The 25144-nt window shown below is 33.4% G+C and overlaps 1 protein-coding gene across 1 annotated transcript in view; it reads left to right on the forward strand.

The window, feature by feature from the left end:
* Positions 1-25144, forward strand: part of LOC150089518 (uncharacterized) — an 80474-nt gene that overhangs the window by 34091 nt on the left and 21239 nt on the right. Inside the window, exons 5-10 of the mRNA XM_090390012.1 lie at positions 9019-9139; positions 10610-10711; positions 13510-13599; positions 17010-17042; positions 23120-23182; positions 23387-23552. Coding sequence (XP_090246138.1) covers positions 9019-9139; positions 10610-10711; positions 13510-13599; positions 17010-17042; positions 23120-23182; positions 23387-23552 — 575 coding nt within the window. The remainder of the gene's footprint in view (positions 1-9018; positions 9140-10609; positions 10712-13509; positions 13600-17009; positions 17043-23119; positions 23183-23386; positions 23553-25144) is intronic.

The raw sequence follows: 25144 nt of genomic DNA on the forward strand, positions 1-25144 counted from the left end.
ATTCATCATTACTTTTGTTTTAGCCATATTCATCTTTAGTCCAAAATCCTTACTATGCATAACTGATTAAGATTTTCCTCTAATTCTCTGGGATCGTGGCTTATGACCACAATGTCATCTGCAAATCGTAAATGGTTTAGGTACTCTCCTTTCACATTAACTCCTTTCTGCAACCAGTCTAATCTTCTGAAAGCTTCCTCAAGGGCAGCAGTAAACAGCTTTGGAGATATTGTGTCTCCTTGTTGAACTGCTTTCTCGATTTTAAATTTTCTACTGTCTTTGTCTAGTCTAATAAAGGAGGTAGCGTTCTCATATTTTCTTCAAAATCATAATATATGGGGTATCTGTGCTTTGTCCTTCCAGCACCCGAAACATTGCCTTATGCTGTATGGAGTCAAATGCCTTTTCATAATCCACAAATGCCAGGCATAATGGTGTTTTCTATTCATTTGCTTCCTCCATTAGTTGTGATATTACATAGCGGTGATCCATATTTGAGAATCCTGTCCTAAAGCCAGATTGCTCTTTCGGTTGATTCTCATCAAGTATTCTTTCTAATCTGTTAGTAATGACCCTTGTGAACAACTTGTAGATGTGGGATAACAAGCTAATTGGTCTATAATTTCTGATTTATCTCCTTTCTTATGCAGCAAAACTATGATTGCATTATTCCACTGCTTAAGCATTACACCTTTTCGGATGCACTTTGTGAAGAGTCTCGCCAGTTTTTGTGTTATGTCTCTTCCTCCCAATTTTAACAACTGTACAGTAACTTCATCCCCCCCCCCTGGGGCTTTCTGATTCTTCATTTTCTTCAATGCGTGTTCTACCTCATCAGGAAGAATATCAGGTATGTCGTATGTCTTGCCACTTTGCAATTCATCTTCCCCACTGCTGGCATCATTCCCTTGCTCCTTGTATAATTCTCTATAGTAGTCTTCTGCTATTTGAATTATGCCTTCTCGGCTGTTTATAAGTACACTATCGCTTTTTTTTTTTTTTCATTTCAGTATCATTTGTCTTTCTGTATTACTGCTCATGACTGCTAATTTAAATCCTTTGTTCTTCCTTAATGCTTGTTTTACTTGTGTTAAATCTTATGTCCTCTCCGAGTCTCTTTCTAATGGCTTTGCATAACTCAGTATACCAATTTCCTCCTTGTCGGTGTTTATCTTGCTCTTCATTTGTCACCTATGGTTCATCATAACAAGTGTTTCTTGACTAATTTTTTCTTCTTTGGATTTCTTTTTACCTATAGGTTTCTTGGCCTTTATCACTTTTAGAAAAAAAGTTGTAGTATTCCTTGTCAATATCTTGGTCCTGAGCAGTCTGCAGAAGCCCAAACTTGTTCTTAAGTTCCAGTACATTCTGCTTTTTCTCCTCTTTTGTTATCTCAAAGACCATATTATTTACTTGAGTCAGTTTTTTCCTTTCCTTTCCTACATGTATATCAAGTGTACATCTTGCCATTCTGTGATCACTTCCAACATTTACCTTATTCAGGACGGTAACATCATTCACAATATATCTTCTGTTAGTGAGGATGAAGTCGATTTCATTAGTTGTTAATCCATTTGGACTCTTCCATGTCCACTTTCTGTTTTTGATTTTTGGCTAATGGATAATACAGCTATTTTAGCCAAGAATGTTACATAGAAATCTCACTTTCTTCAAAATGATGTAGCATAAAGTTAATTATACAGTTACAGTTATCTTATTCTCTCTGAGAATAAGTAACATTAGTCTTCTCCTTAGGTGAAGCATTATTTATTCGAAGTAGTGCAATATCATGGCAATTCGTTAACTTAAAACGATGTCGCCTTGTAAATATTCTGTTTATTCAGAAATGGCTGTGTATTAATGATTCTATTGTACTTAATATATACATAGTCTAAATTTGCTCGCAGCTTGAGGCTTTAGCCCTAAATGCATCTTTGTTATCTCCTTGATAATTCTGTAATGATTGAGTATTTCTATTTAATTAGGCTAATTGACTGTTGGAACTTGTAGGATGAATTCTGTATGAGCATTAATGTCAGAAATAAATTCGAACATGTTTTCTTGGATAGCAGTTTTATGCAGTAGCACATTTAGACTTCATTTCCAGGTCATTTGTAACATCATATTTTGTCTGGTTAGTTTTTCACAAAAAAAAAGCAATAATTATTGTAGGTTTTGAAGGAGTAGAACAAATGTCTGCTCTTTCTTTTCATTTTGATGTGTTTGATAGTATCCGTGGAAACCTTTCTCATTCATGCTCAGCCTTTTTCAGAGGGGGCATTCCTTGTAAATTTAGCTCTTTAAACCTTTTCCATCCCATTTGCAGTCAGAAAAATATAACTTTTCAGCATTTCGATCCACATAAACTAAGTTTCTAGCCTGGCTTTGAAGCATCTATTATCTACTGCTCAGATTACGCTATTTTTATTTTTTTTTTTTTTATGTGTTCTTGCGATTCACCATACTTTTTTTCACTGATCTTCCTGACCTGTGATCCTGGTTTTTGTAGTTGCTTTCTTGAAGTTTCTGAAAAAGGAATGGGTAGCTACTATAAATTTGTTTTTAGTTGCAAGGAGAGGTTGAAATAAAATTGAGCTAGATATAGGGTGGATTCATAGCTGTACCAAAAACTTTCAGCCATTGCAACAGTCAGATAACAGGTACTCCTAGTAAACAAAACACTTAGCTTTGACTTGTTTGCTTTGCATAATTTAGTTACTGAATTAGCAGGTACTATCCATTTGTTGTCCGTCCCTTTGAAGGTATTGAAAACGTATGCATTACATTGTTTTGAATGCAGTTCTGACTAGTTGGTAGTGATGGAGCCAAATTTTTTTCTATAATTACATGTCTCACCAAAAAGTTATCAGGATTTGCTTGATGATGAGCATGAAGTTGCTCTACAGTTTTTAATTGAATATTTCTTATTTGTCAATGGGTGAGGCTTCCATCAGATACTTTTGTCATGCTTAATTTGTTTAACAGAACACGATGACCTGTTGAGCTATGTTAATTCCTGTTGTTGCAGGTGTTGGACATTGAATGTCAGCAACCTAAATCAAGTTGAAATTATGCCTGTGTTTATAAAGGTTCAAATCATTAAAAAATATATCTAAAAAAATACATCATATATGAAAGGCTAGAAATTTATCGTGTATCCACAATATGCTACTTATATTTAGTTGAATGTAATAGTTTAACTTTGAGTGAATGGGTTTTCATTAATTTTTATAAATGGATACTTTAATGTATTGAGGTGTACCAAATTTTGTTAAAATTAAAACCCCAAACAGTGAAAATTCTGCCTTCGTTAATTTTAATAACTGATTTCAGAGCCTTATAATTGAAATTTGGTTCCCCTCCCTAAAATTTAGTGTTCTCTATAAGTTGGAGGTAGAGTTCATATTTTTTTTGGACATTAATCTATGAGGAAACAAGATTGTCACCAAATTTTCAGTGTATATTCTTTTAACCCATTTTTGTACCCTATTAGAATGAATATTAGTTCATATTGTATTAAATGGAAATGCATGATAAACACAATTTTCACATATTTTGTTAGTGCCTTGTTTCAGTAAAGTTTAATTCTGTGGTCTGTACTTCCACCATAAAGAAACAGTGCAGTGGCCTTGGATCAGAATTTCAGAATCTTAAAAAGATTTCCATCAATTTATTTTAAACCCAAATCTCATATCAAGACTGTCTTGTCTAATCGCATTGTGAGGTTTTAGTAAGCACATCAGCACCATACAATAGTTCCAACCTCTCAGGAATTGTATTTGATAACAGAGGACAAGCGATTTTATTTGTTTATTTATTTTTTTTTTAATTTGTTCTTCCCAAAATATGGTACAGTTATTGTGTAGAGCTGAATCCAAGTTATGAATAACTGAAATCATAACTGATAACCTCCACTTTCCCTAGATGGAAAGGTCAGTAAATTATTGATAAAACACTGAAGTTGCACATTACATAGCACCCACAGATCGAGTGGGATTCAGTTATGTTCTTTGAAAATTAACTGTTTGAATATAGTATATTGCAATTTGACAAGTATAGGTAACCCTTATACACGGTAGTTAGATCCTATAAAATCTTGTGTAGTGCGAAACAGTATATGAGACAGGATCAGTAGAAAAAGGAGGGTTATGTCCCAAAAGCTAACAATGCATTTTTTACAGCTATCGGTAACTTAATTTAAATTAAAAATAGTATAAACTGAACATGTACATTCATTTAATTTTCTTCATGTTCTTTGCTGCAAAGCATAATCAAATGAGAACATTTTCTCTACGGCAGAATATCTTTACATTCTGAACTTTCTTCTGTAGCAATTAGATTTCATGTATCTTCTGCTCTCTTTAGAGCTTTTATCTTTCAAAATCTGTATTCTGGGATTGTTTCCCTTTGCTCGATAGGTCTTTGTAAATTGCATGGTATGGAGCTAAGTATTTTTGAAGCTCTTTTGAACTTTGTTCCTTTCAGTCTAAGGATCCATTCAAAAAATAAGATTCTAACTGCTCGGCTAAATGTGCGTGTATGCTTTCTAGTGTAAAATTTGAAACTTCGGAATTATCATTAGCACTATCATCCTCTGAATTTATTTAGATTTCCTCCCATTCCCTTTCCCATCAAATCCACTTTGTCAGCTTCTTTTGCTACCAGTAATTCTTGACCATATTCAGTAGTCATAAAAACCTTCCCCTCCTGCCAACTTAGTAAGTTCTATTGTCACGCCGATTCTGTTTTCTGCCGGTTCAATCATATTTCTGAATAAACTGGCAATGCAATTTTTCCAACATGTGCGTGTTGATGGTTTACTTCTTTCAGCGATAAAGCTATGATTCCGATACAATCCACAATTGAAAAATGTTTCCATGGCTTCATCACTTCAGTAGATTTGAATCAAAATCCATTGTGACGATAATGGCTGAATTAAAGTTCTATTAGGTGGTAGGAACATTACTTCAACTTTTTGGATTGCCTGGTGTGTTATCCAGTAGTAATAAAACTTGGAAAAATAGTTTTCTGCTTTAAATATTTTTCCATTGGCACAAAAAATTTAGAAACCATTCTTTAAATAAATTTGCAGTTAGCCAAATTATGCCTAAGTTCCTTAGGCATAATTTGGGCTGGAATTTAATTCATAACAGAGAAATTATTCCGATAAGATTAAGAAGAAAGTATTAGTAATACATAAAACATTTATAAACAATCAAATAAAACCAAAATAACCTTACAAATACCTAAGTTGCAAATTGCATGCTTTGAAGTCACAATTTTTTTATGGTCTCAAACAAGCACAAATTCAATAGCACAGAACCTAACGTGGGGATCTCCTGACAAAATCAAATATCCGAGTATTCTCCCCCCCCCCCTTTTTTTCCCTGCATAACGACCAGCAAGTTAACAGTGGGGATTCACAAAAAATAATGGAAATGTTGAAAAATAGCATCCAATTTAATAGGAGGGGTTTTCTCTGCTCAAAAATGAGGTTTGCCACAATTCTCTAACAATGTTAGAGTGAAACCATACAGTTTTGTGAGGTTTCCCCCAATTTCACTTTTTAACACCATGTTAGAGTGAAACCAAGAAGTACTGTGTTATTTGGGGGTTGTCTGTATTACAATAATTAGCATAAAAATGGAGATGTTTCTTTTGTGTGAATTTTCTTATGATGATCAGGAGCTATTTGGTGTTTCTCAGAAAATGCCCAGTAGTCTGATGTTTCCTGAATCTACAGACCAATGAACTTAATCTTTGATTTTTGGATCACTAATGCATAGAAACTTTAGTTTTTTTTTTTTAGTTCTAAATAGCCATCTCAGTTCCTATCTATAGTTTTTAAGGTAACTTCATATTTCTATAGTTTAACTTTGTATGAAGAATTGTTTATTCAATGAACTTTGGGCGTGACTGGAATACTTTCATAAAGAACAAAATATTTTGTAAGTCAGCCTTCAGATCTGAATTTAAGTGTGCAAATTGTATTTGGCATACTGTACTTTTTTAAAAAAAGTTCTGTGTTCTTTCATCTGGACAGCATGATCTATTGCTATTGAAGGGATAGATCATTGTTCCTCTTAAATCTAAAAGCTTCCAAATAGCACAGTTAAATTCTGCATTAAATTCCATTCCTCCCACTTGGTTCTGAAAAGAACTTCCTCTGCCTTAGGCACTGCCTAGATCAAGCACTAGATTGTTTAATTTGTTTTATTATCATGTGAGGATTGTTGAAGTGTGGGTATTCATATTCTGATTTAGAGTTTGGGCAAGTTGTTTCCATCGAATAATCTTTATTTCCCTCTTATAAGATTTCAAGGAACTAGATTAGATAGTTTATCTCTGACAGACTGGTCTAATTGCTGATAAAGTTCATCAATTTTAGATGGAGTTTATAAGCAATGTGTCATTCTGTGTGTTTTTTTTTTTTTTTTGTTGACTACACATGATTGCTCTTAACACCTGCGGTAGTGGATTCTTGGATTGCCTGCGAGCCGTTTGTTAGTTTGTTAGTGAGTTTCGGGTGTTTGGAGTGAGTTACTTTGTGTAGTTTCCTTTTGTGAAAACAATTTTTATATATAAAACTATTGTTTATTATTATTTTTTTAATGATAACATCAAGAAATGCAATATCTTCTATGTATTTAAGTATTGCTTTTCTGTTTCATTAATTTGTGATTCTGAATTTTAGAGAAGTCTGGTTTTTGTTAGTAAAAATTTTCCAAATTTCTGATTTTAAATTACTCTTTTGCTGAAATCTTATAAACCTTGTCTACAATTACTCAGAAACACGTATTGCAGCAGTATTATTATAGTATTAATAGCAGTATTAATACTTTTGACACACATAAGTTTAATATATTGTTTGAAATGGACTTGAATGTACATATTTATTCCCCAGGGTAGATACTAACAAATAGGTTTGTGCAGTGAAAACAATTAATATTGGAATTGTATTTGATTGTGATTTTATTTAATTCTATCTGTGAGATTTATCTGATCAACACGGGTAGCAAAAAGGTATCTGTTGAATTAATGCTCTGACATGACATTCTAAAAGCATGTTCAACTGTTGTTGACCCCAAAAACTAGAGGGAAGGGAACACGAATTTGCTAAAATGTAACATGACACACAACCATCTCAGGCACTGATCAGATAGGAATAGAATAGGCCATGTGATTGCAAGTTTGGTACTTAAATTAAGTTACAAATACATTGCATCCAAACCCCAGATCTTCTCATCAATCAGCAGTCCAACTAAAATAAACCTTGTGAACTGCTAGTGATAGAAAAAAAGATGGACTGCACATTTTCATTATTAAAAATAGTAATTCTATTTCTGCAGGAGGGGGGATTCATTATTCGGTGTAATTGAATATTCCCAAAATATAATGCAGTGTGCACACAAATTGTTATACAACATAAAATGAGCATGCACTTTTCTTTGGACTAGTTGACATCACAAAACTGGCTTACTGAGAAAGTACTGCGCAATAGAAATACGTACGTGCCAATATGTGGAACCCTTCCACAAAAGTTCAGCTTTGTTGCTGTATCTGTGTGTGTATGGTTATCATTCTGATAAGGCTACATTATTTTGTTTTAACCTGGTTATTAACTGTCTAATCATTCCCATTAATTATTATTCCTTTTTAAGCAGCAAATGTGTCAACTAAATTGGATAAAGGGATGGCCAATAATAGCAACCTTCTCTTCAAATGTGATCAAGTTGCTCATGTATCTTTGTCTTGTTTTGGGTGTGTGATTAGACAAACCAAACTGAAATAATTGTTTTTGCCCTTGTTCAGGTTGTTTTTATTGAGTCATTTCACATTATTACTATAAAGTAAAATGGCCTTTAAATTTGCTTGTTTTTCTGTGTCATATTCCCAACATCTGTAGTCAATTGATATGTGTATCGTAGAGTGTCATTAATCAGCAGGTATGCAACCCTCGACGCTGATTTAATGCTCTGGGTACTCATGCTTCTGAGTAGTCCCTGAACAAAGGAAAATTGATGTGACAGTAGTCTTCATATGTATGTTTGTTATTCTCTAAAGATTAATGGATAACTAAAATAAGTTACAAGTTTCTTACATCTTGACTTTTGCAATTCTCAGAATACATCTTTAACTTATACAAGTATAAGGTGTTACAGTCATTGTAGCTGTTTGTGTGGGGGTTTTCGACATCCCCTCGCCTGTTACAATTTTCCTAATCATCTTAACATAAATGATACTTTGCATTTGTTAATTTTGTTCATATATATATATCTCTCTCTCTCTCTGTGTGTGTGTGTGTGTGTGTGTGTGTGTGTGTGTGTGTGTGTGTGTGTGTGTGTGTGTGTGTGTGTGTGTGTGTGTGTGTGTGTGTGTGTGTGTGTGTGTGTGTGTGTGTGTGTGTGTGTGTTAAACTTAAGTGACTTCTGTTGAAGATAGCTTATAAGGGTAACACGTTAAATATCAGTTCTCATTTTGGGTTATTAATAGTTGTAAAACAACAGCATTTGCAATTTATATGTTTATATATATATATATATATGCAAAATTGATAACCTTATTTATGTAAATAGGTGATTGTATGATCCAAAAATGGTGCTCAGAGGTAAGACTGTAATCAAATAGTTCCCCATTGCATATATTTAAATTAATTGAAATATTTTTATGCAAATGAGTTTAGTTATTTTTCTTCGAAAAAGTTTTCACTATATTTGTAGTGATTAACTAAAGTTTCTTGGGAAAATTTTACTCATTCTAACAATTTTAGTAAGGGATGTAAATGGTTTATTATACAATCCCTTTAATATTTGCTTCTTTTTATTAATAAGTGAGCACTGCCACAAAATGCACTTCTCACATATTAAATGTTCTGGAAATTGTGAAGAAAAGCATTTGAATTTTGTATCTCATCTGAGTCTGATTTCAGTACTTACTCTAATGTTATGAATTTTATTTACCATTAGTACATATTTATAAATTTAAGATACATTTTAAAATCGGCTTCTTTCTATTTAGCTCTAGACGAGGAGGAAGTGGTAGTGGCAGCAGTGGCAGAAGGTCTGGAAATTGGTGTACTGTCTGCGAATGCTCTTTCACTGGTAATTTCCTATCACACAGACGTACCAAAGAACACAGGGTATGTATGCGCATCAAAAAGGTTTCTTCACTTTATACAGATGGTAAATAATTACTTCATTTTTTAAAATAATATTTTTTTTGTAATAAGATTACATAGATATTTCTGATTAAAAATAAGAATCTTATTTTTAATAAGATTCCTATGAAGTATTGGAGTACATTATCACTGTACTAGAAAAAATTGTAGCTCTCTTCAAGGAATTTTAAACCCCTAATTTAAGTAAAAAAATATTACCATGCTCTATTTGTTTTATTAGCCTGCTGCTGGTATCTAGTAACATTATAAGGCACTGTCTATATTTTACATTTTTTAAAATGCTTTTATTTCTAATTTTTGCTTATTGTATTTGAAAGAAAATCAGTGCCTGTTCTGTGAACTATTTGTCAGTAGAGAAAATTATCCTTGAAGTTGTCATTAAGATCAATAGTTATGTACAATTTTATATTGAAACACAGTTGAAAGGTGTTTCACCTTGTGGCATCAGTTTCCAAAAACCTAGGTCTCCAGGCCATAGACTGAATTGACAGAACAGATGGAACATAGTAACTTGATTTTTGTAGATTTTATTTTAAGTAATATTTGTGAAGGAAGTGTTTTCGAGCATAGTTTGATGACCTTTTTTCTTGTGAGTCTCATTTATGCCACCTAGAGAAATAAACAATGTGAATATATCATCCCTTCCGTGTGCCACTTTTTTTTTTTTTTTGCTGGAACATGTGTCTAGAGTTGTCAATGTGTGTTTTGGAAAATGGAAGTGAAGGGAATGAAAAAAACCAAAGAGTAGCAAAATCTGAGTTTAAATGAGGGCTGATTAGCTAATTTAATTCACATGTTCTGAAGAGGACTTTGAATTTGAGGTGTCAGTTGGAAGCACAGCGCCCAGAAAAGCATAGAAACCTCAGTATTGGGTGGCGTGAGGAAGGTAATTGATTTGGGCAGAAGTGATATTTGCTTTATAAATTGAATGATCTCTTTGTTGTGCCTGTGTTCAGTATGTGTTCCTCAGTAAGTTTCAATACTTACATTATGTAATACTATATTTATCACCTTTATACAGTAATACTAAAGATGTTAAAAAAAACATTTCTAAACATTTAATTGTAACTTTTGCTGATTAATAATATGGCCTTTCTGAAAGGGGAAAAGGTCATAGCTTCCAGATTTGGTTTAAACTAGTTTCTGTTCTGTTTCATAAGTCTTTCTGTCATAGCTTTAAAATATCAGACTAATAAATAAACACTTAATCATTTATGTAAATGGTTGACATTTTTAAAAATGTATGTATTCATCCAAATGGGTGAATAAAGAATATAAAAATTAAACTTTAGTTGTGTAGAATATTCACTGTTACTAGAATAAATTTAAAGTCTGAATATGTTATAGTTTTTAGTAAATTGTATTACCTAAATATTTATAATTAGGTACATTTTTACAATAATACAACTTCCTATTTTATTTCATTTTTAGAGAAAACGTGATAAGAAATATCCAAAGTGCAGACCATGCAGAATGGGATTCAGCAGTCCAGAAGAATATAGAGATCACTGTAAAACTGAAGATCACAAGAATGTAAACCTTTATTTTATACTCTTCCCATTGTCACTTTTCCACTTAGTAGATTTTCCTTTTAACATTAATTAATTCTGACCATTTTTTTTTTTTTTACTAGGCAATGGAATTTCATAGGCTATATTAAAAGAAATCGTGATTGTTTGGTTAATATCCTCGTTTGAACATGAGCTATGTTATTTTCAGTTAGTACTGTCTTAATTTCAACCACGAGTATATTGAATTTTAAACCACTAAAAATCAGTGGTTTAAGATCAGTTTTATATCATGATGCTCAACATTTTTGATGGATGGCTTAGTGACTGGCATAATCAGTGATTACTAATTACTAATTCTATTATCAATCAAAGGATCTAAATAAAATGCTAATCTAATGAAATTTAATGGGGGGGGGGGGGAATGTTACCTCTATGTGAATTGCTAGAAATTGCTGTGCATAGCATTGAATAGAATATTTTCCCTATCACAGACAGTTTTGTGGCACAGCATTCATTATTATTAATTTGCTAGAAATGCTCTGGAATGCCAAAAGGCATTCTAGAGCATTTCTAGCAATTAACAATTCTTTAACAATTCATCTGAATGGAATTGTTAAAGAATTCAGATTTACAACAATTGGAAGATATGGATATGTGCAGCTGACACACTGATGGTTTTAATTTGTGTGTTGTAGTCACTACCACAGGGCAGAAGTTATTAGATTATCCAATATATGTGGAGAAGATGGAATTAGTATGTAATTAGCCAATGTGGAGTTCCTGGTGAAGATGGTTGGTGATTTGCAGTTCACCCACCCCCTTCCCATTATAGAACAAACACAACTTAATGGGATACTAAAATGTGTACATTTCAGCTTTGGTGTTAATCTCACTGTTACCTTGTGAGTAATTCACTACATCCAAAGGTATAAATTTCTGAGGGCTCCATTTACGAAGATCTCCCCATTAACATGGCGATTTTAGTTTTGACCAATTAAATGATCTGTGTAAATTATACTGTATTGTGTGGGTACATAACTCCTCAAAGCTAAGTGTTAAATTTCTGTGTATGAATAATTCATACATAGAAATTTAATAGTTTTCTTAATACCTTTTTTGGGTGTTAGCAGTTTTTCAGCTACTGTGGGTGTTAGTCTAATACCATGCAGCACTCTACCCTGTATGTTATTTAATAATGGGCACTGCCAATCCTCCTTTTCCAGGCCTCTGCTGAAGGTTAAACTAAGCCACCACTGGCAGTCAGTATGAAAGTACTGCAACCCAAGTTGATACCCAGTATGTTATTCAATAATTGAATATGCTTAAAATAAAATGCAGCCTGCACATTACTAAGTTTTTTTTTTTTTTTTTTTTTTTTTTTTTGTGCATAAAATGTCTTGCCATTACTGTCTGCCTTCATTAGCAACTGAAGTTCCAGTGGACAGAGCAAACTCTGTCCACTGGAACTTCAGTTGCTAATGAAGGCAGATAGTGAAAGTTTATAATTGGATCTTTGTATTAATACAAATATAAAATTTCTGGTTTGATCTATTTGCCACTAGTTCCGTACCCACATAAATTTATACTTTTGGATACTCAAAGGGAACAGTCAAGTCAACACCAAAGTTTCACTTTTTTTTTTTTTTTTTGGGAAGATATTAGGATTTGATTCCATAGTCATAATAAAATATTAATGTATATTACCCAATGATAAGTTAATCATTCTTGATTGAAAATGCAAATATACCCTACCTACAAAACGAGGAAATTGCTGAATGTGGCTGAAACTGTTAAGTAATTATAGGAAGAATTTAACTATTTGCATGAAGAATGATAGTCCCTTTCTGCCAGTCCCAGCTGGGTTAATGCAATCATAATTAATGAATATGATTCATCTGTTTCTGATGCAAGTTTTAACAAAACAGTTGCCTACCTGAATTTGTATGTTCTCAGTATATATTTGAGACGAGGACATCAGTCCATAAATGTCTGCTATTATTGCAGCTTTGCTGTATATTGATACTTAAGTTGTTTGTGCACCCTTGTGTGTAGCACAGTTCGCACAATCACCGTCCACCTCACATCAAGTGCAAAAGACAGGTTCAACTCCTTTTAATGATGGAAAGAACTTAGTCGGTCCTTGGGGGATGGTAGCATGGTTCAACTTAGGCCATATTGTGCCATTTACAGAACATTACATATGGCCTAATCTGCAGATGCATTTAAAACCTACAACCGCCAGCCAGCCCTGTCAGCTGCATTTAGGATATTTATTTTAGGCGGAAAAAAAAAAAAAAAAAAAAAACAAACAAAATGTGATTTAGTATATTAGAAATGCAAAAGGAAAAAGCAATAACTTTGATAAGTTTATTAACAAGGATTCATGAGCTAAAGAGGCCAAAGACACTCTTTTTTGCACTAATTCCAGAAGTGATTTGAATTGAATTAAAATCATTGGTCATTTATTAAGCCCAAAAAATCTGGATTACTGCTGGACAGAGTTGCTGTGCTAAGGGAAAAGAATTTGATTGTGTCATTTTTCTGATCAAGAACTTCATCCACTGGAACAGCTGCATAGACAATACACTTGACATTCAGAATTTGTCTATGATAATAATACGAGCTTAAATGTAATAAAAACTTAATCTAGTTTGTATGATGGTACATTACAAATCGAATGTCAAGAAAATCCATTTGTGCAGGATTAATTATAAGCATTGCTGCTTCTTTCATTTTATGTTATGAACAGTGAGTTCTGATTCTAATTTCATGTAGTTAATAAGATTATAAAATAGTAATGCTGAAAATTGTATTTTGTAGAAATCAGCAGAATTCCATTATTTGAAGAACTTACAGTCTGGCTCAGATGATGACGAGTGTGCAACTGAGTCCCGTGTGAAAGAAGAAAGGGTAAGTTTTTTTAGATTTCTTGAATATTCTTTCAAATGTTTTTATTAGGAGTCTTAATATTATCATTAGTAGTGGCATATGATGCAAGCTTCATCCAAAAGAAAAAAACCCCTTCACCTATCCATTCCTTCAAATAGTATAGTTAGTTAGTATAGAATTTATTTAAGCTATCAATTACCACGACAACAGATGAAAGGAATATACCACTCACTGGCAAAAGGAAAATTTTTGCACATCTATTCTGCAGCCACCCTTCCTCAATTCGATCTATGCTCTATGTGAGTAGGGGAATACAAGGAAGAATCCCATCAGCTTGGAGCTGTTTTGTAGATTAGAATTCCTAGGACCTATGTTTTAAAATGATTAACTCCTATACTGAATAAACATTTTAAATTCCAGTTGTGATATTTATATGCTCTGATCTTATCAATTGTATCAATTTCCTAAATAAGCACTGGAAGTTAACTTGGTTTGTATAGTGTGGAAAAGTTCTCCTATAATGGTGTTCTCATTAATCTTTATCTTTGGTGAAGTATCCAGAAAAACATTCCTGATGCTATACCAATACACCTAATTGTGTATTGGTATAGCATGACTAATATATTTAACACACTTTGCATTATCTTTCTTTTTCACTGATGTTTGAGATTTTGTTTTAATATTGAAGGCAAGCATTTATTCTTACTTGCTAATTTCACAAGATAGCAACACAGATTTATTTATTTTATTAATTTTTTTCTTCAGAGCTATCACTAATACTTATTAGCAAGGGCACATGATGCTAGAAAGCTTATATAGCATCAGCCCAAAACCCACACACACCCTTCTCATTTTATCCATCCATTCGCTCCAAATGTTTGTCTAGTTCTGGCTTGAATCTGTTTAAGCTATTAACTTCTACGACAGATGGAAGTTTGTTCCAGCAATTAACTTCCCTGCTGATTAAAGGCAAACTCCCACACATCTATCCTACAACTGTCTTTTCTCAATTTGAATTATACACTCTCTGGCAATTATTCTGAGCAAGAAGAAGGATCCCATCAGCATTGAGCATGCTAAAACCATTCAAGGCTTTATACAGCTCAAACAGATCTCCTCGCAGGTACCTAGTCTCCAGACACTGTAATTTGCAAAACTTAAGCCCTTTCTTTGTAAGAGCAACCCTTTGTTCCATTCACTAATCTTGTTGCACTTCTCTGTACTCGTTCCAACAGCTCTACATCCTTCTTAAAATGAGGCCTCCAGACCTGTATACAATACTCCAGGTGTGGCCCTTATACAAGGGGATAATCACATTATCTCTGCTAGAAAAATTCCTGTATATCATTGACAAGACACCATGAGCTACTCTTGCTGACTGTCTGCACTACTCAGTAAACTTCATATCTGCCTGCAAAATTCACCCCAGGTCCTTTTCATTCTCTACCACTGTCAGTGCAGTACCAGAGTTGATACATTACTGTGGGGTTACTGCTTCCCATCTGGAGTATTTTACATTTGTCAATGTTAAACTTCATTTGCCACCTCTCAGTCCAGCTGCTCAACTTTTCTAGATCCTGTTGCAGTAGCGTACTGTGATTAGTGTCATTAACAACCCTGCTGAACTTTGTATCGTCTGCAAACTTGGACATTAAGCCTGGGATACCACCGTCAATATCATTTATAAATACAGAAAACAACAATGGGCCGAACACTGAACCCCAGGGGACTCCACTAACAACTGTCCATTGATTACCACTCTGTCTTCTCCCTCTGAACCATTCCTTCATCCATACCAGCAATTTGCCTGCAATGGCACAATACTCCAATTTGTGCAGCAGTCTTCGGTATGCAACAGTATCAAAAGCCTTTCTAAGATCCAAAAATATGATGTCAATATTATTCTTTGCATCTGGTGCCATTGTGACTACATCATAGCATCCAGTCAAATTGGTCAGACAAGATTTCTCTTTAACAATCCCATGCTGTGTCCGAGCTATAACTGTAGTCTTGTCTAGATGGCCCTGCAATGCTTCTTTAACCAGTGCCTCCATTAATTTCCCTGGAACAGAAGTTAAACTAACATGTCTGTAATTACCTGTCTCTCCCCTTGATTCTCCTTTGTGGATTGGGATCACATTTGCACATCTCCAGTCCATGGGTACCTTGCGTGAGTCCAAGGAAGCTCTCATAATTATGACTAAGGGTTTGCTTACTTCCTTTGCTGCCTCCTTTAATATAACTGGATAGACCCCATCCACCCCAGGTTCTTTTCTTATGATTATCTTCAATTTCACTTTATTCTCAATTATTACAAGATTATCTAACCTACTGTCAGAGTTTAATACATCTGGCAAGACATTCATTTGCACAAAGTGTGCAATTTGTGTTCCTTTTGGATATTCGTATGAGTTTGAGAAGTGAGAAATTCTGCTTTATTTTTTGTAATGGCATAGAGAGTCTGCAAGCTAATATATATAGGAACTATATGATTTCCAGAGATACTGGCAACTCGATTTATGAATGAGTTCCATTCCATGACATTTGTTATGTGTATCTTGCATTCCTTAGCTTTTACGACACGTATTGTATACTTTAGCCATTCTAAAGCATTAAAACCATGTACTAAACATTTATCTATACAATACACTTTATTATAATTTATGTATGCGTTTATTATATACAATAAGTAACGTAAGAATGGAAAAAAGCAAATATCTTACTTGTTATTATAATTAAAAACAAAGAATTACAAAATAGAAATAAAGAAAATGAGTACTAACATATATGTACGGTATTCAACTTTTACTTGTCAGTATCTTCATCAGATTTCAATATTTTCCTTATAAGTGACACTAGGTGCAGATGAGTTAAATGGAAGGTTGTCTGGTAATGAAGAAACAGCTGGGTTTCTACTTTATTAAAGTGTTTTTTATAGAAGATTGCACAGTTAATTTCTTTTTTCTTCAAAAATGCTCACTGTAGCATGCTAGACAAGTAAACGAACCAGTTTTTTTTTACTGGCCAGATTAGTTTTATTAACCAAGAACAGTTCATTATAATTATCAAATAATAAATTTTGATAATTATTGAAATAAAGATTTATTTATTTAAATCTTACAGTTAGATACGTTTGGCATTTCATTTTTATAAGGAACTAACTATTGGCAACTTTAAAAAAAAATTTTGAATGAACTGTGACATTCATTATAGTGAATGTTCGTAATCCGAAAGTTGCCTGTATATGCTGTTTGCTTCTCACAATGTATTATAGTTTGTTGTACCGTAAGGTTTTTCTCCCTTTATTTTTCCACTAATAAGCTCCAGTGCACTAGAATATAATATTTCACTAGTATTGTTGAATCAAATTTTCTGCAAATTTTTCTCTTAACATTGTGCTAATATTGATATTCTTATGTTTTTAATTTTAGCGGCTTCAAGAAATCGAAGAGAAAAAAGAACAGGTATGACAGTTCCTTTACAGGAATTCTTTTTTTTTTTTTTTTTTTATATATAACATTTAGACATGTTAACAGAGAGGAGGCTGTGATGTCCAATGAAGGACAAATTGCTTGGAAATTAACCCATGTTAATTTCAGGGGGTCTGCTGGGTGCCATCAAGTAATTAACCTTGGCTTCACAGATAGTGGTATGTATTTATTGTATTGTATTTCCAGTCCTGGACTGAAAATACAATACAATAAATACAAATGGGCCGAATTGACAGGTGGGTCCTTGAGCTTTTTTTTTTTTTTTTTTTTTTTTTGTCGGGTCCCAAACAAAGCTATCCGAGACTGGTAGAAGACAAATTATTCAATTAATCAGTCCAGTATCAGTTTTAAAATTTGCTTTTTATGCAGGATTGAGCTTACCATAAAAATATATTGTCTGTGAGATTTGAAAAAAGTCGGATGTTGGTTGCTCTGTGTCTATGATTTAATTAAACTCTTAATCCTTTGCTAATTATGGACCACTGTATATCTGACTGCTGGTGCAGTTGGAAATACAGAGTGTTAAATAAATAAGGAAGCTATTTTGAAATAACTTCTGATTAAAATATAAGTTATAGTTTCCAGAATAATTCTGCAGCAGTTGCAAGCTAGTTCAAGAACTTTCTTGGACATAAACCACCCACAGAACACCATAAACCAAATTTAATAAAGTGGAAAGACTTTAATAAAGTGGAAAGAGTGCACAATTTACCAAAACCTTGTATCTGAAAGACATCTGCTGTTTTGGAACCTGTAAGAGAAGAAATCAAAATACCAAAAATATTAGTTTGGAACTAAGAAACCTAAAAACCAGTTTAAATAGAATCTTAAAAGAGCTTAAATATAAGGGTTTATCTATCATCCCTTGTTCCTACAAAGATTCAAGGAGGACAACTGTGAGATAGAAGATTGGAATAATGCAAAATGGTTTTTGGCCACAAATATTAAAAACCTGGGTTGACAGTGTTTCAAGATCTGATGAAGCTACATTTAAATTAAATGGAACTGTTAATCACCATAATTGTTTATTGTTCTCTCTACAACCCCATTCTTTAATAAGCAGTCCTGGGCTGGAATTTGGAGAGGTGTGTCCTTTAACTTTTTTTTTTTTTTTTGCTGCGTAGACTATGACAAAACAAATCTATCCAAGACTGGTAGAAGACAAATTATTAAATTAATCAGTCCAGTAGTTTTCAAATTTGCTTTTTATGCAGGATTGAGCTTACCTCAAAAATATTGTCTGTGAGATTTGAAACAAAGTCCCGGATCGGACGGTGGACGTCGATGGAATGGCTACCACTTCCTTGTATTTAACCTAGAGACTAATCACTAGAGCCTTTTTGGGGATTCGTAAAGGTTAAGGCATTTCACAATAAACAGGTCTCCGGAGCTTCAGGACCGAATATTTCTGGGGTATTCTGCATTGCTTGGTGTTGCCCAGAAACTACATTTTGTGGACCCAAATGATGACCATATTAAACATATACAAAGAATTTTTTTTTTTGGGTTTATGTATGCCTTTTTCTTGCATTAGCATCAATGAAAATATTTAAAATAGTGTTAATTACAGTCAAACATGTTATTTGCACAAACCTTGAGTGAAGTTTTTTTTTTTTTTTTATTGAATTTATTGCTATAAATTATTCATTTATGTGATTTTTATGGAGTTGGTTTGTTCATTTGACAGACTTATTTTAGACTGATTAAAAATAGGTTATCAGCATTATTTTTATCTAGAAATTCTATGTAAATTGTGTCAGGTATGTAAATTTAATGTGTACCTAGGTGTGATTCAGAACAAATATTGCTTACTTTCACTGCTTTCTTCTGACAGTATCTGTTAAACTCAGTGCAATTTTATCAATATTTTTAGCTTTGCAGAATTAAATTTTTTGGGTGACACTGATGTTCAGCTCTTAGATTCTGCTCTCTCAGTGAGGAGAGAAACAACTCTGAAATAGTGCAACTTTGGGAGAATTGTAACTTATTTCAAGTTTTGGGGAGGACTTGAAGAAGAAGTTTTAGTGGTAACATTTAACTCTTTGGAAGAAAATAAAAATTACATTTGAAATCAAAACAGTGCTATTGAGATATAGCTATAGAATTTTTACTTATTCATTATACTTGCGAACAGTAACTTATCTTGGATTTTTCTGGATTTCTGTTTGACTTCTCTAAGATACCAGCTAATTATAGCTTCAAAGAATTATTCTTGACAGTGTTACCCTTTAGATATGTTAAGTCAGTTTTGTTTATATAATTGGTCTGCTGTTTATACTTGGCTAAAAGGAGCATATCTGAATTTCACCAAAACAATTTGAAGGGTTCCCCTCTTCTCACTGCTGAATATCTTTATGATCAGAAATGATGCAGGGGAAGTGTTAAAATACCAAGCTGCCTTCCCCGAATTATTCCTCCCGCACAGAAATTCAGGACTAAGTGTTCTCTCATCACACCTGTTTTATTTAAATAAATATACAGGTGGCTGTCACTGCTATACTTGTATATTGATCGAAATGTTGAAAATGTGTGCACAGTGGAATAAACCTTGTCTGTTCACTTGCTTCAAAATCGTTTTTACTTCAGTGGCGCTAACATGAGTTGAAATATTTAAGTCTGCCTTTCCTTTTAGCCATATCTTACTTCCACAAAATTCTCAATCTATTCTTTTAATATTCATGCTGCTCCAATTTTTAGGCCTATCATAACAGGTGCATTATCAATTTTATCTGTAAGACTACTTTCAAAAACTGTCATATGTGTATGTGCATGCATTAATTGAAAAGTAATACAACTAAAGTTACTCATTGAAGAGCACTGTACCACCAAACTAGTGTTATAAAAGTGTGATGTAACATTGATATAACAAGGCTAATGGAAATGTGCTGTGCTATCACCCAGAAATGGGGATAAGTTTCACTACAGCATGCCTAATGCATTCAAGGGAGGGGGGGGGGTCGTGCTTCTTATTGAAAGTAGCCAGAGTTTGACAGGCTTTCCCAGATTCAGAACTTATGCTCACCAGCTTAAAATGTTAAAGCAGTTATAAGTAAACGTAAAATGAGAACTACAGATCAGATCATGATGAGAGCTTGTGGATTGAATTGGATAGCAAGTGTGACAATCAATTTTACCAAGGTTTTTTTTTTTTTTTTCCCCTCCCCTGAGCTTAAAAATTTTGGGATCACATGTGAGATCCTAACAGATTGTACCACAGGAGGCCGAGGGCTGTGATGAATGGAATAACACAATAGGTTTCCCAAATGATCGGTTCTGAAACCACTGTTGTGTTTTCATAAATGACATTAATGAAGGGGCTAAATCAGTGTTTCCCAACATAGGTCCCATGCCCCACACAGGGAAACTTCAAAAATTGCTCATCTAGTGTTTAAAACAACTGCCTCCTATGATTTAACTTGTACAAAAGAAGAATTGTTGGTATCTCAATTTGAAATAAGCATTTGTTAAATGTTGTACTTTCTATAGAGCTGCACTTGAAAGTTTGGAGTGATATCAACTAAAGTTTGCTCAGAGAGTATTGCTTGCTATGCCTAGTGAAGGAATAGTAAGTACTGTATTGGACGATTGCTTATGGCATGCACAAGCAAAGTGGCTGTCTACTGTAGCCTACCGCAAACTCCGCATGTTATATGAAATATGTAATTCCTTTCATACAAACGCTCGTTTGGGCATCATGGCTGTACATTTGGATAGGTTTGGTGATCCCAGATTAAAATAAAAAATTACTTTGTCTGTGCACAGAATTATTATTAATGAAGAACCGTGATACCCAATGGTATGTATTTGTTGTATATGTATATGACAGATATTATATTTCTATATGTATATTTCTGTGGTCTTAGTAAATAAGCAAATATGGTCCAAAAACTCGAATTTGCAGGTGAAAAATAAACTTCACACTCTAATATATAAACATGCATATATTCGAATATACAAATATTTATTACTCGTGCTAAAACTACAATAACGAAGATATCTGCATGTCACATAATAGTAAATAATAAATACTTTATTATAGTATTTATTATTTACAAATTAGACTTATCTGCTTGTTCAGAGACCACAAATTTAATAGCCCATATTCAGTAATTTGTGTGATTTATTCATTCAAAAGCCGACCGGGCTAGCCAGGTGGGTAAAGTGACTGCCTGGCAACCCAAAGGTCGCGGGTTCGAATCCCGCCTCGGGCTTGGATCAGTACTGCAAAAACTTTGGGAGGTGCACTATGGCCACAGAAGCCGATGCGCCAACAACTACAAAAAAAAAAAAAAAAAAAAAAAATTCATTCAAAAAGCGTACTAATAATTAATTTTGATATATTAAAATAATTTAGTTTATTTTTAGTTTTTGATTTATCTTATATTTATTTATTTCAGTTGCACAGTAAAATGAGTAGTGTAAGTAAAAAAAAAAAAAAAAGTTTGTCAGTATTCAGAGGAATACTTCAAATTTGGCTTCATACCCGCTATCCACGATCAAAGGTCACCATTTTGTCTTTTATGCCAACAATGCTTGACCAACGAATCATTGAAGCCTTGAGGTGCATTTGAAGGCAAAATAATGCTCATGTAAATTCAGATTTAAATTACTTTCAAACTTTAAAAGAAGAATTTTGAAAAAAGAGCAACGTTAAAGTCTGTTTATTGCTCATACTGCAACTGTCAATCGTACTCTTGAGGCTAGTTATGAAATTTCTTTACTCATTGCTAAATCTGGAAAATATCATACTGTAGGAGAGAATTTAATCAAACCATCAATATCAGCATTTCTTAAAACAGTTCTGGAAGAAGATGACAAAGACGTGAAAGCTATGCCACTCAATAACAATACTGTTAGCAGAAGAATAGATGAAATGAGTGAAAATATTGAAATACAACTTGTTGGAAAGCTGAAAACAAGAAAATTCTCAGTGCAAATGGATGAATCAACTTTGAGAGATAGTGAAGCCGTACTGATAACTTGTGTAAGATACATTGATAAAGGTAATTTTGCTGAAAAAATGTTATTCTGTAAATCATTAGAGAGCACCACTACTTCCAAAGATATATATATATATATATATATATATATATATATATATAATAAGCTAAAAAATTACTTAGATGACAATAATATACCAATGAAAAATATAACATCTTTTGCTGCAGATGGTGCTCCTAATATGATGGGCAAGAAAAATGGCTGCTTAAAATTGATGAAAGATGAGAATCCAGAAATGCTTCTTGTGCATTGTGTTATTCATAGGGAAAACTTGGTAGCTAAAAATATTTAACCTGTTCTTAATGAAGTACTAAAATCAGTTATAAAGTGTGTCAATGCTATTAAAGCTAATGCCAAATGTGAGCATCTCTTCAAGCTTTTTCGTGAAGAACAAAATGCAGACCATGTGAGACTTTTACTTCACACTGAAGTAAGGTGGCTCTCGAAAGGGAACTGCTTGAAAAGATTTATGGAACTATTTGATATTATTAGTGACTTTTTAAGTGACAAACCTGAAATGAAGCATCTGTTAACGGTCGATGGTAAAGCATTTGTGAGTTATTTAGCCGATATCTTTGAAAAACTAAATATATTAAATAAACAACTTCAAGGAACAAATAAAACTCTCGTCGATGCAAAAGCGAAGATATTTGGTTTCATTACATTTATTGAATTTGTTGGGATCCTTAGCTTAGTCAGTTTCGATAGCATATTATGCGTGATTACTGTCGTTTCTTGCAGATCTCATAGCACTGACTGCACGTGTAATTTGCGGCGAAGCACAATGGAATAACACAATAGTATGATTGTAAATACAAATGCTTGTGTTGCTGCAATCATACTATTCAACAAACGGCTACAATCAAATGGGTAATTAGGCTATTGGCCTAACCTCGTCCGCACGCTGATTTGGTAGAATAAGTAGCAGGTGTGAGCATAAATTAGATCTTTTGTGCGTATGCACGGTCTCCCTCTCTCAAAGGTTGTTTTCCTAAGTATATTTTTGTAGACTGTATGGGTTATCTCTGAAGTAAATTCTTTAATTTTAGGAAGAGGCTGAGAAAGAAAATGCTGAAGAAAAGGCTGTTGCAGAAGATGGTGGTACCGAAGAGGTAGGGTTTTTTTTTTTTTTTGTTTTTTTGTTTTTGTTTTCTTCCCCCTTCTCTCTCTCTCTCTCTCTCTCTCTCTCTCTCTCTCTCTCTCTCTCTCTCTCTCTCTCTCTCTCTCTCACACACACACACACACACACACACACACACACACACATCCTTTGGGGATAAAGTGCACATCTGTTATTTCTGGCATTTTGTCTGTAGGAAGCTAAGGAGAAAAATGAGGAGGAAAAGGCTGAGAAAGATGAAGACAAGAATATGGATAAGACTACTGAAGACAAAGACAAAGAAGATAAGGATAAAGCTGATGATAAAACTGAAGTGAAAAAGGATTCTAAAAGTGAGAAGACAAAAGAGCCCAAGCCATTAGGTATGACTTTAATTCATTATCTAGTTATTCCTTTTGCTTATGGTAATCTGAGCATGTGGAAGTTGCTCATTTTATTTGTTTTTTGGTTAAAATTAGTGTTCCTCGACTACTTTATGCTACTAGTTGTGTTGTGTCATACTGTGATTTAATGGACTGTATGGCAGGAAGGCCTTTTTATTGTCTGATTTAATTAAACTCTAAGAAATGCTTATGCTGCTAAAGTTCCTGGAATGTTATAAAAAGTACTATACGCATAGTTCTGCATAGTCCCGCATAGTTGTGCTTTCTTCTCCCAGCATAGTACTATTATTACCTTTGGAATTGCACTGAGTTTGTTGAACTTGGCGAGCTTTTGATCCTCATTCATTCTTGCACATGAGGTGTTTGTGCTAGGGAGGCCCTGTTGGGGTAAAAAAAAAAATAATAAATTTGACAATGAATTCAATTTTCCAATCAGCTGCATTTCACTGGACTTACCTTCAGAGGGGTATTCTATGATTTAGTCCCAATTTTAAGTGATACTGTAAGTAACGGCCAAATAAACCTTTTTTTTGGAAACTAAATTGGATATATTAAAAAAAGAGAGAGATGGACACTAATTTACATATTTAGTGGTATTTAAAGTTTATATTTAAAACTAAATATAAAAATTTAATATTATATAGGCTTGGTGTTTTAAAATAAACTACAAACACTAGTCACAACAACCAATTAATTATATTTTGTGAACAAATTTTCCCCCACTTAAAAGTTGATTCCCTTAGTCCTCTGTTTTTATGGTCTGAATTAATAGCTGCAGTACTGTTATTTAGTTGTTTGGAGCAGTTTTAAATTTGAAATTTTGTTATTCAGTAGTTGCAGTGGAAACTGCATGAAGCATATTTTGAGCATGAAGATCTCTGTACAATTGCTTGATGTTCAGGCTGTATCCTTCTTTAGTCTGGCAAGTGGTAAGATAATCCTAGTGCTCTTATTTTCCATGCAATGTGAATCTTTCTCAAGGGAAAATACAAATACAGCTTTAAAACATGTACTTGGTAGTTTGCCTTCAGTAAAACGTTGAAGACAGAGGATAAATATTGAAGACTTCATTTTCTGCAGCATTTGCAACATTACGAAATTTTTGCAACATTTGAGTTGTTTGGATTCTATAATAGAATTTATTCTTGAAATAAAGAAACCATTAGCAACAAAATTATTTGAATCAAAAAAGGCTATTCAAACAAGACCTGAAAGGTATAAATATAATTCAAGTTTGAATATATTTTTGTACAAGTCTTCTTTTTAAAACCTTTATTATTATCATAAGTCCTTACATATTGACTAGTAGCTTTCAATGAAAGGTGTTCTTTGACAATTTGCATTTGCTCCCCCCCCCCATTGTTTTAACTGTATTAAAATGGCTGTTTCTAGGACTAGCAACAGAATAAAACATGAAACATTTAAAAATCATGATTGAGAGATGGTTAAAGTAAAATCAAATGTAACGGTCTATAAGAAAATAATACAAGAAAAGGAGAGTATCATTGATGTTATATTTATAAAGATAAATGTCCCCTCCCCCCTTTACAGACCTAACCTATGTTATCACT

This window comes from Mastigoproctus giganteus, chromosome 2, assembly GCF_048544385.1.
Source record: "Mastigoproctus giganteus isolate SK-2022 chromosome 2, ASM4854438v1, whole genome shotgun sequence".
In the NCBI taxonomy this organism is placed as follows: domain Eukaryota; kingdom Metazoa; phylum Arthropoda; class Arachnida; order Uropygi; family Thelyphonidae; genus Mastigoproctus; species Mastigoproctus giganteus.